Source organism: Aulonocara stuartgranti (genome assembly GCF_965226115.1).
Source record: "Aulonocara stuartgranti genome assembly, chromosome: 14".
NCBI classification, from domain to species: Eukaryota; Metazoa; Chordata; class Actinopteri; order Cichliformes; family Cichlidae; genus Aulonocara; species Aulonocara stuartgranti.
The window spans coordinates 39,931,398-39,943,909 of record NC_138950.1 but is presented as its reverse complement, the minus strand read 5'-3'; the positions used below and the strand labels follow the sequence as shown (position 1 = coordinate 39,943,909).

General features: G+C 41.0%; 1 protein-coding gene across 2 annotated transcripts; it reads right to left on the bottom strand.

Annotated features, from left to right (window-relative positions):
- Window positions 1–2,501: 2,501 nt before the first annotated feature.
- Window positions 2,502–9,162, bottom strand: LOC309687917 (uncharacterized protein). Of its 2 annotated transcripts, none has more exons than XM_082503224.1 (6): window positions 8,953–9,162; window positions 7,991–8,065; window positions 7,833–7,844; window positions 7,600–7,719; window positions 3,711–3,859; window positions 2,502–3,121 (listed from the first exon to the last, which is right to left on the bottom strand). In XM_082503224.1, exons 2-6 carry the CDS (start codon window positions 8,055–8,057, stop codon window positions 2,912–2,914), a joined length of 558 nt encoding a protein of 185 aa, XP_082359350.1. In that variant the 5' UTR covers window positions 8,058–8,065; window positions 8,953–9,162; the 3' UTR covers window positions 2,502–2,911. The 2 variants fall into 2 exon arrangements, with proteins under 2 accessions (XP_082359350.1, XP_082359349.1); XM_082503223.1 differs by having other exon boundaries at window positions 7,588–7,719; window positions 8,953–9,161.
- Between the last annotated feature and the right edge of the window lie 3,350 nt (window positions 9,163–12,512).

Genomic DNA, 12,512 nt, shown 5'->3' with positions numbered 1-12,512 from the left:
CTTTAAGCTCAGCAATTATTCCAAATTAACTTTCAAGCACTCACGAGAAGCTTCTGTAACTCAGTAAACTTGAATAAATCTTCTTCAGTAGCTTTCCTCAGCATCTTCTCAAATGATCAAGTAAATGATTGAACTTCAAAGTGCCACAGGGAAGCAGTACAAACAGGAGTGTGCTCCTTATAGCTCCGTTAGCATAGCTAGCTTCATTATTAGAATGTTTGCATGATGGTTTATAATTTCTCATCATCAAGCACCTTCATCTGATTCTTGGAAAAGTATGGGACACGTGCAAAACCGTGAATTTTCACAAGAAAATCTTTACCTAGAAAAATGCAAATACAAATCTTATTTTTTCAACTTCTTCATCTTCTTTCCACCAAACACAGCTAGCGCATTCAAAAACTTTACTGGTCCGTGCTCTTGTGATCATTCTATCTTTTCAGTGTTTCTTCTAATAAGAAAATGAGATATTATGTAGGTCTGTAAGGATGACGCGAGAGCTCGTCACATTTTACTCCAACTTTAATCTCAGTTTAGATTAGGTCCACCACAATATTATGATAAGAATCCTGCTTGAGAGGAAGTAAAGCTTTCAAAACAAAACTCTAAATTTCACAGTAATGCTAACTTAAACTGACGTCAACCTCACCTACTGATCATGAAAGAGAATTAAAGACAATCTACATCAGAAAATATTCAGAATCACCAAAGTAAGAAAAGGTGAATCATATTCTGGCTCAATATGAACGTATTTTTACATTTGAGCAAAAACAGAAAGAAGGCTCCTTCATTCTGGACCCACATCGTGGGTAAACCACATGACCTCCAAACAGGCCAAAATGTCACCGCCTGTGTTCATGTGGAAAAAAACGCTGTGTGTACACGTGAGGGCGAAACCATGAAGATCCAAAACAGGAACCAAAGCGATCCTGCTCCACTTCAGACACCTGTACCTGCTGAGCGGTTGCCAGGTTCGTGACCCTGACCAAGCCCGACTGTGACCACGATCGCATCAGGGTTGTTCCAGGCTCAGTGATGACTGCGTGTGACACAATCGGCCTGCAATGGCTCCTCCTTTCGCCCTCGGGGTGTAGCGCTCCATTCTGCTTCTCTCTCGCCCTCCATTAAGATTATAGTTAATGCAAAACATGTCTGAACTAGCCATTTTCTGCTCTTGGAAAGCTAACCAGCTCCTCAGATGCCAGGACCGCCCCACTGGACCTCCACTGGTGTTGAAATGTAATGTGTGTCACACACGCTACACTTACGTTGAGTCAAAAGTAGAACATGTGCAGCTTAGAAAGCTTATGTTGATTTAAGTGTGTCAGAGCTGATGACTGCCACAGAGGTTTCTGAGGTTGTGGTATTTAAATAATCTACGTGTCTCGCACACGTGGGTTAAACAAGGAAGTTAAACAAAGTAATTTAAGAATTTAATTGAAGAATAAATATAAGCAATACATATTTGATTAGTATAAAAATGGAAGAGATTAATTAATCTGCCCCTCTGGCCACTGGTGTTGGCCAGAGGGGCCGATGGCGCGATATGGCAGCCTGGCTTCTGTCAGTCTGCCCCAGGGCAGCTGTGGCTACAACTGTAGCTGCCTCCACCAGTGTGTGAATGTGAGAGTGAATGAATAGTGGTATTGTAAAGCGCTTTGGGTGCCTTGAAAAGCGCTATATAAATCCACTCCATTATTATTATTATTATTAAATAATATATAATTAATGTTATCTGCTGATTCACATGAGTATATAGCTGTGCTATTGTATAGAATGAGAATCTTAATATCTTGACAATATGAGAGAATGTATGTGTGGTGTATATATAGAAGAAATTGCAGGTAAACTTAGGGCCAGGGCTGCGTGAGCCACTGATTCTTTCTGCTCTCCTGCGAACACCTTTGTTTTTACTTACTTTACTTTTTGTTCCCAAATCAGTAAAATAAGACTTAATATGGCAGTCCATTACATTCTAATCTTGGAACATGCACTTATACACAGTACACATGTACAGTCTTTGCATGCAGCTTCCACACCAGCACTTCTTTGTGTTTGGCTGGAGTGAGTGTGATGTCACAACACCTGTGCAGTAAACATGTTTTATTCCAGCTTCCACATTTGGCGTCACTCTGTTCTTTCCATCAAGGCTCAGCTGGGGTGTACTACGGAGCAGTGGATGGGTTAGCAGGTTATGTTGAGCTTATAGAGTATACATGTCGACCCCGAGTGCGTACGTGCCACGGCTCCATTTGAACCTTTTACACTGGCCGAATATTAATAATGTCTCCTCAGAAAACTTCATCTCACATTAGTCTCGACTACTTTACAGCGCTGGTGTTGCCTTTTATGTTTATAGGATTTACAGATTTCCTCTGACGTGTTTGTCGTCTTACCCGTCATCTCCGACGGGGATTAGTCGAGCTAGCTCATGCTAACAGAGCCTGGCCGTTTTCAACTTTCTTTGAAGTACACCACTCATGACAAAACAAGAAACACAATGAAAGAAGTACAAAGCCTTTATTCTTATGTACAAATGCTAATAGCTAGATTGTTGTATGAGCTTATAGTTCTAATTTTGGGTTCAATCTGAGGTTACACGGGCCCAAACCAAACATGCATGGGTCCAACCTCACAATATTCAATGATTAACTGAATACTAACAAAATCTCAAATGAGATAAAACTCATTTCAAAGCTGCCTTTAACTAAAGATTTATGGATGGACACATTGTAACCTTAGAATGATACAACAGGGAGCATGTTGAGGTTCCAAATGGTTTGAGATCAGATTTGTTCCATTTAAATCACAAAGTGACTCTGAGTTATGACTTTAAGAAGTTGTTATATCGGATATCTGCATTCAGTCAAGTCAGATGACTTTTTTTTCATTATTTAGACAACTTCTTTAATTATTTGAGCTCAAACTCAACTCTCATGTCAACATCGTCACCTTCAGTAGTAAGCAGGGTCAGTTTATAACGACCATTTTTTTCATCCACAACTCCAAGAGCTTTGTTGGGATCTTCTGAGAACACAAACTTAAACCTGTTAGTTCCATTAAGTTTCATCTTGTAGAACAAAGCCTCGTGAGTCGTTCCAGGGATGTCTGTGGGGGGCGTCTATGGACAGACATAAGGAGAAAAAGAGTAACAATCACTGTGTCATCCTGACGCACTGCAGATCAAGTATAGTGGCCCTTTCACACGTGGAGATTAAACTGTTGTTTAATAAGCAGAATTAAGGAGTCTAGTGATGGTGTCAAACAGGAACGATGACAATCAATGTTAATTAAACTAGCAGAATGAGATGATTTTTCTCATTTTAAGAGCTGGTTCAAATTTATTAATTAAACTGTATTCATTTTTAAAAACATAAAAAATAAAAGCTTTTTTGTGGGCCAGTAAAAATACACACTTACTGATATACTGGTTTCTTATTAATATCTAAACCAGTGGTCTCCAACCCACGGACCGCTACCGGTCCATGAGTCATTTGGTACTGGACCGCGAGACCTGAAGCTCGGGGTCTTTTCCTGTGTGTTATGAATAAATCTTCTTTTTGGTACTGGTTTTATTTTGTTGTATTTATCTGCAACACCTTAAAGGCCGGTCCGTGAAAATATTGTTGGACATAAACTGGTCTGTGGCACAAAAAAGGTTGGAGACCGCTGCACTAAAACCAACTCTGAATGACTTTTCTTGTACTTACCATTGGTACAGCTTGAATTTTGTGCTCCTTACAACATACCACCATTGTCTGGTCATTCTTTAGGGTATATATCATGACTGGCATCTTTTCCTTAGTGCCATCTTTTCCTTGAGTAGAGCTCCGATAGGTCCAGATGCAGAGTTTCTTCTCTGAAGAGGAAACAAGGACAAGCAAGAGCAGCATGTCATTCAGCTATGTCTTGTTTTAAAGAACAAAGGTGATGATATCCTGCTGTTCTGTTCGTCTATATGTGTCAGTTTGTTCTGTGCGCAAAACAGGACCAAACTGCAGCGCTCCACAAACTTATTTGTTCGGCTTTTAATGGACCGACCAATTTAAAATCCTGGGGTCACGTTTTGACAGGCAGCAGCTGTAGTGACTGCAGATTTGGACATATGGTATTATTATATCTATTATATTTGGGACTCACATTAACACTAAACTTAGCTACATGTTAGGGTTGAAATTCCACCACATTGAGAGAGACTCACTGCAGAGGCAGCTGGTCATGTTGCTGGTTGCTGTAATCATTTCTAATGTGAATCCCGCTCCACAGTGTAGACCTCTGCAGTCGTTCTACAAATGCATTGTTCACTTAAAGGTACAGTCAGTGGTCTTTACTTCCATCCACTTAAACAATTCAGGGTCGCAGGGAGCTGGAGCCTCTCCCAGCTGCCACAGGGTGAGAGGCAGGGTACCCCCTGGACAGGTCACCAGTGTGTCACAGAGCTAACACAGAGACACACAACCACTCACATATAGGTGTGAATAATCGTTTAACCTAACCCCACTAATTGCAGGTCTTTGACTGCGGGAGGAAGCCGGAGTATCCGAAGAGATCCCACACAGAAACGGGAGATCATGCAAACTCCACATAGAAAGGCCCTGGCTAAAGAGTGGATTCAAACCCAGGACCTTCTTGCTGTGAGGCGACACTGCTAACCACCGTGCTGACCCTTTTTTTTTTTACTTTATTAACAGTTATGCTGCGATAGGTGTAGGCTGCTGGGCGATTGCATGATGCATCGAGTACTTCTTCTTCAGTCACCTTTCTCACTCACTATGTGTTTATACATCTCTGTGCATTAAGTCATTAGCGACTTACATTACTGAATGAACAAGAAACGCTCATCACGGGAGATCGTGCATCACGGGAAGCCCCAGCAGCCGAGGCCTATTGCAATGTAATTAAGGGAGGATTTGGGGTCACCTGATCCAGCCCTGCCTGACTAAGCAGACAAATGTCCATCAACATGCGTCAACAGCTTTATTCTCTCAGCAAGTTGCTTTATTCTTAAAAAATTTCAACAATTACAATGTTGAAGAAGCTAGCGCACAAGCTCTTTTTTTTTTTTTTGGAATACTTTATTGATATTGATTATTGGGCACCTGGGGAGCAGTGTGTAGGGACAGTACCTTTGTTCAGGGGTATCGAACCCCTGCCCTTCTGATCATGGGGCCACCACTCTACCTACTGAGCCTGCCAAGTTCAACCAAACTGAACTGAAAAGTCAGTAACCATAACAACAAGAACTCTGTCTTACCCAGAGGTGGGTAGTAACGAGTTACATTTACTTGAGTAAGTTTTTGCAAAAAATGTACTTTTAAAGTACCTTTTTTGCACGATACTCTTTACTTTTACTTGAGTACATTTATAAAGAAGAAACGGTACTTTTACTCCGCTACATTTGCAAAATTCGACTTGTTACTTTAATGACGCTACAGTTCAATGCACATGCAAACAGCTCGTCTCTACTGCTTTAACTGTTAAAACAGAAGCAATACTGCGGCTGGCAGGGTTTATTATGTGAAGCAGCAGCTTGTTCAGTTTAAACAGTCTGCATTAAGCTGGGCAAACACTGCGATTTCTTTCAGTCACGTTATTCAGCTCCTGCTCAAACTGTACAATTAAATCTCAGGGGTTAGAAGTTCATAGGTCACGATGCAGGTCTCACACTATACGGCCTGATGCTCTGATGCGACCTGAGTGCTCACACTGTGCGTCCATAACATGAAGCTTATCATACAAAATCTGTCCCTCGCTCTCCCTCTCTGTCTTTCACTCACACAGACACACACCGTCAACTTTGCTAAATTACTAATGACAAACATTGACCAGGCAGCTGTGATTGAGCAGCATCCAGCTCTTTTCATGGTTGTTGTAGTCGTGATAATTTTGTAAATGGTAAATGGACTGATTCTTATACAGCGCTTTTCTACTCTCCCGGAGTACTCAAAGCGCTCTATACAACATGCCTCATTCACCCATTCGCACACACTCATACAAGCACTTCCAAACACAAGTGCAAGCTAAACTACATTCACACACATTCATACTCCGATGAACGCATCAGAGGGCAACTTAGGGTTAGTATCTTGCCCAAGGATATTTGGCATGCAGACTGGGGAAGCCAAGAATCGAACCACCAACCATCCGATCAGTAGCTGATCTGCTCTACCACCTGAGCCGCAGCCACCCCAGGTGGCTTTGTGAGGCCACATTGAAAAGCCTCGGATACGGAAGCATAGAGCTGCTACCGAGGCAAAAGAAAATTAGAGCTATATCACGTTATAACATGAAAAGTATATTATTATAGTATATTATTGTTCTAACAAAAGTTTATTGTTCTAACACTATACCTTTCACATTTGAACAATATAATATCAGGTTATTACAATATACAGAATTATCACGTTCGTACAATATAAATATTATAGAGGCTACATCGCAGCTCCAGTCGCGCTTCCATCACCGTCTTTCGTCTTTTCCCAGAGTAACAGCCAAACAGGAGGATCTATTGGCGAGCACTGCTTAGCCTTGCACGCGTTCTTATTTTAAACTTAATCTGGAATTCATTGCAAACTGTTTGTGCGGGACATGAATGACAGGATTTTGTTTTTCTACAAAAACATCTCCAGTGTGATTGAATCTTCTTGCCAAACATCTGCAGCTTGGCAGTGTATACAGCACTATAATGACCAGAGCTAATTCTTTTGAAAACCTTACATCTTTCCACAGGTTTCAACTTCATCAGACATCACCTAGACTCAGAGCTGGATGAGGCCAGCACAAACAGCAGCCTAACCGACTAAGATGATGGATCCATGGGGTCAGGTAAGCCAGAAGCAGGGCTGGAGAGGTACCTTTCATGTCCATTCACTGGAGGTGTGGATCTATTGCATGGCGTTCCTCACATCAAGAAGCTGTCGATCAAAATCAATACAGCTCTTCCTGCATCAGGAGCTTGTGAAGGAATCTTAGTCATGCAGGACTCCTGTTCACTGCTGAACAGTTGAGAGCAAACTGCTGCTGAAGCTGAACCATCACCTCACTGAGTGAAGAAATGGCACATTTTTGCTAAATATGCAGAAACAGATGCACACCCATACAACTGATGGTAAACTGAGCTGCCTTGTATGAACATATGCTGAAGATGCCTCGTTCTGTTTTCTCTGAGGCTGCTGTGCCATTTGGAGCAAAGATGAATATAAAGTTTACAGCATATCTTTTCACTGGAAATAGTTTGCACTGTTTATATGTTTATATTATTTACTGCAGGTATTGGTGAAAAAAGCTTTATGTTGTGAAAAACTGAAATCTGGAAATTAGAATTGCTGTGCCTTATTTTGATGTTTTTACATATATTCCTGTTGAAAATAGTAAAATTTGTATATTTATTTATTTTTGTTTGTCTGATAGCATTTATTTATAAAATAAATCGGACATTTCAAACAATTACTCGCTACTTGAGCAGTCTTTTCACCAAGTACTTTTTTACTCTTACTTGAGTAACTTTTTTGACGACTACTTTTCAGTTTTACTTGAGTAATAATATTTTAAAGTAACTTGAGTACAATTTTTGGATACTCAACCCACCTCTGGTCTTACCACAGCAGGTCTGGAGCACGAATGTGTCTTCTTGGTTTAAAATCAGGTATCCAGCACCGTTCTTGCTCTCAATGGACCAATGAGACTCTCCTGACTTTCTGAAATTATCCTCCTCAAAATCTGTATTTTTGAGAGAACAACACGACGATGAGCTTCACATCACGCCTCACAATACTACTCTGCTATCATATTCTAAAATGAAATTAAAAAAGAGAAATATTAAAATCCTTTACCCGGTGAAGCCACTTTTAGATTTTCAGAGGACGCGTTCACATTTTGAAAAAAAGACAATAGAAATAAAATTTAAATAATTGTATAATTAACCTATAATAATGACATGATTAAATGTACAGACTGAGCAACTACTGAGAAAGTATAAAATGCCTTTTACCTTCAAAGTAGAAGGAATCCTCAGCTGTATCCAAAAACTCAACATTGATGCAGCTGCTGGACGCCATCAGGTAGACTAACACAAACACAGTCCTTTGTTGGTTAATGAATACGGTGCACAGTAAATCCACACATGATTTTTGAGTCTGTGTCTTATTTCATTTTAGCAGAAAACTTGGGTCCAGTTTTTCTAAGTTAAACACATTTATAACCAAAGCCACTTGTGCTGAACGCAGTGTACAGCTGTCTACACACAAGAACCAAATATCCATGCACATTATTACTTCAGTGGACCTCGCTCTTATTTTGAAAATTCATTCAATGACCAGCTGGCGCTCTGGACTGCAACTGTAGAAGTGTCGATTTCTGGAGATCACAGATGAGGGACACTCTGTCCAAAACCTGCAGCAGGTGGAGAATCTGCTGCTGTGCTGAGCTTATTAAGTAGCCAAGCAGAACAGGGTGTGCTATGATCAGCTGCAGTCCAAAAACAATGCAAACTGTCCACCGCAGTCTGTCAGGGTTTCTCTGCTGGGAACACATTCAGGTGATTCCTCGGGCTCGTCGTGAACAAACCCCGAGGAGAAGATAAAGGCGTGTTTACAAGCCTGTTATGCCGAGCCCGATGACCCATAATGCCACACAAAAGTTCCCCCATAAAGTCAGCTTTCAGCAAACTTCAGTCTGTTTAGGATTCGTTCCTTCGGGTCAGTGTTATAACCCTCCGCCCCCCAAAAATGCTTTTTTATTCGACATGTGTGTGAATGTTTCGTGGTCCGCCATTAACCTCAGCTGATAGTCCGAATTTAGACAGCGAAAGCTTCGTGACGTTCCTGTTTATCGGTCACGGAGCTCGGAGTAAAAAAACACTAATAGCATGCATATTTACGTTTCGCCACGACTGTGACCGGACGCCTTCCAGTCACGTTTGCAGCTTCAACCATAAATAGAACCATCACATACCTTTGGAGATGCTTTGAAAACCTGCAGAAGTTGTCTTTGTCCTCGGAAGGTCTGCGCTTACTTCCCTTTGAATGGCAGAGAAATGAGCCCGTTTGTAGGAGGAGAAAGCTGCACCTCACCCCGTTACTGTGCCTTCATATGTTTCTTTCCCTCAACGTGTTACAGCGTCACACTTTCTCTGTGTGTGTGTGTGTGTGTGTGTGTGATTCCTCCCATACGATATTTATGTTCTACTCTCGATTCTCATATTAAAATATCCATATTTTGGTAATTTGGGGTAAATTTGTAGTTTATGATTAACAGGAACACAGGGGAAAGTAACTATATTATCCAAACAGTTCGTAGGGACTGCTACCCCTCCGACTGTAATACTGATATAAATGAGCCACGGCTCATTATTACTGTTAACGATAAAGACGCGTGGTAAGGTTGTAGAGAGCACTCAAAGCTGATATATAGGCTGAGTATCAACTTATGCCAGTGTGAATGTTATCTATATGCAGTAAAACTGCCATTACAGGTTTTACAAAATAAAAATCCAACTCAAAAATATTTCTGTATTTTTTTTCAATCTGTCACATTTGTTTTGATTGTTAATTGAATATTTTAAAATGTAGTTATTGACTTTTCAGGTTTTAATTTCTTGTGTGATTATTCTTCATAATTAAACAAGAACAAGTAGTCTGATGTGTTGTATTCATTATGAAGATATAATTAGTGTGAATGCTTGAAAAGCATTCACAGTATTGTTCTTCTAATTTGATACACTGCTCTTGATTTTGATTTTCCAAACACAGGTTTTTATACAAAACACTGATATCGGATTAGTATCGTCCATACCAGGGTGAATTTTACTTGGTATCAGATCCGAGTGAAGATATTGCAGGTCATTAGTGTGCATGTGTGTGTGGCAGTGAGATGGGGACTTTCAAGTCAGGCGGAAGAAAAAAAGGAAACAGTCAAACCCGACTTAATGAACTACAAACCCTGTTTTCTCTAAAATATAAATATTTTAATTTTCTCAAGCCGGACAGATAAAGTTAACATAGTTATGAGCTAATGTAATTGCTGGATAGTTTGTGTGGACACAGACTGAATGAACAATGCTGTGAAAAGTCTGGGGTCACCCCCGTGTTTCTGTATGTTTTGCTAACAAGAGTTTCTTGTGGACCAGTTCTCCAGGCTTCCTGAAGGTCACTCTGAGGTCACCTTTCGTTTAAATATCTGGTGCCTTTTCACTCATTGTCAGTCCAGTACCTGACTAGGGATGGGTACCGATATCCGGTGCCATTATGGCCAGACCGAAAAGCAGCGCACATTTTTTTTTCCTGAGATGTCATAAACTTTGGATTCTAGCCAATCATTTTACCTTTCCGAGGATAGTAGGCGGGCCCAGGTACGTACGTTCTTTTAGAGCAGAGCTACAGATTAAAAATGCCCAAGGCGAAGCGGTCAAAAGTCTGGCTGTACTTCACAGCAAAAGATGCAAACTCAGCAGCAACAAGTGCTTTAAGCTGATACTGTGATACTGTCAAAGGAGGTAACACCTCGAATCTGATGAAACAGCTGGCGACGCATAGCGTTTTTTTAAAAGCTGAGAAATGCGCCGTATTTGATAGCTTGCTGCGAGACCTCACACCGAGCACATCTACTGCAGGTGTGGTAGATCTCCATTAGCGAGTTAGTGCGGATCACCCCATGCGTGGGGCTGGACGGTGCTTATCATTTTGCAGAAAAAAAGAGACTGCTAAAAATAAAAACATAAGAGGTTTTTGGACAAAGTTTGTGTTCTCCATTCTTTAAGCACCGGCACCGTTTCAACCTGACCACCTCCACACTTCATGCTTTCTCCTGTTCTCTCTCCTATCGGTGGGAATGAGGCTGTGAATGCAGATAAACCGGTCTCTTGGGGGTGGTCTTACTAAATCCTTGCTTGGTGCATCTGTTTTCTGTGAGTAATCAATGCAATAGTTAAACTAGTCTCTAGCACCATTCCTTGACACATTGTTGTCAAACACCTGAGAACCTGGCTACCTCATACACCACAGCCACTCACTTACCTGCTCCAGAGACTTTTATATTGAAAACCTAAATCCAGTGGAGGTGATCTTCTTACCTAAAGAATACCTGTGCTCCTAACCTCCATCTGCTTTTTTATCCATATCATAGAGACTGACCTAAATTAGCATCTGAGTTGAACCTTGTTTCACCATTTTACATCTTTTGTTGTCATCTTTCAGCATATTGTTCTTTAAACCTTACAGTTTTCAGATGAACCTTGACGGAGGGTTTTTTCTTTTATGCTACGTGTCTTAGTAGCTGCATAGTGTACTGGTTTATACGTTTGATCCCAGGAGGAAACACAAACAAAATTAGTTTTGTTTGTAGGAACCTGGTATCTGGAAATCCCACAGGAAGATTTCCAGGCAACACTCAGCACAGATTTTCCTCCATATATACTATACCAGCCCCTTGGTTATTGCTTTGCATGAATGCCCTGCTTGCTAGCGTCTTGCGCCCCGGTGATATCTGTTGAATTGTCTCAGGGGCATCTTTACAGAGTCTGCACCTCTAAAACCTACACTGAACAAAAATATAAATGCAACACCTTTGTTTTTGCTCCCATTCTTCATGAGGTGAACTCAAAGATCTGAAACATTTTCTGCATACACAAGACCCATCACTCTCCAATACTGTATACAAATCTGTCTAAATCTGTGTTAGTGAGCACTTCTCCATCCCACCTCACAGGTGTGGCATATCGAGGTCCTGATTAGACAACATGAATATTGCACAGGTGTGCCTTAGACTGCCCACAATAAAAGGCCACTCTGAAATGTGCAGTTTGATCACACAGCACAATGAGGGAGCCTGCAATTGGATGCTGACTGCATGAATGTCTACCGGAGCTGTTGTCCGTGAAATAAATGTTCATTTCTCTACCATAAGCACCAAAGGTGTTTCAGATAATTTGGCAGTACATCCAACTGGCCTCAAAACCGCAGACCATGTGTAACCACACCAGCCCAGGTCCTCCACAGGTCCTCGTAACACATGAACATTCATTATAGTGCCACAAACCTGCACCCACTAATAAAAGTACTGTTTTTGTTAGCTCTGCCTATAATCATCATCAGCATATAACTGATAAATTATGGGTTAAAAATACAATGTGAACACAGAAATTGCTTTTTCAGATAAAGACAGAGATCACTGGGGGATCTATATAAATCAATAATGAATTACATTTTTATTCTTTTCTGCTTTCACACTAAAGCTTTAAACCAGGGGTCCCCAATCCCAGTCCACGAGTCCCTGAAGATTTTAGATGTGTCCTTGATCCATCACAGCTGATTTAAATGGACAAATGACCTCCTCAACATGTCTTGAAGTTCTCCATAGGCCTGGTAATGAACTAATCATGTGATTCAGGTGTGTTGACCCAGGGTGATCTAAAACCTGCAGGGACACCGGCCCTCGTGGACTGGGATTGGGGACCCCTGCTTTAAACCCTGCCTGTATAGACAGAACTTGCAGTTCTCAGGGACCAGAGAGATTAA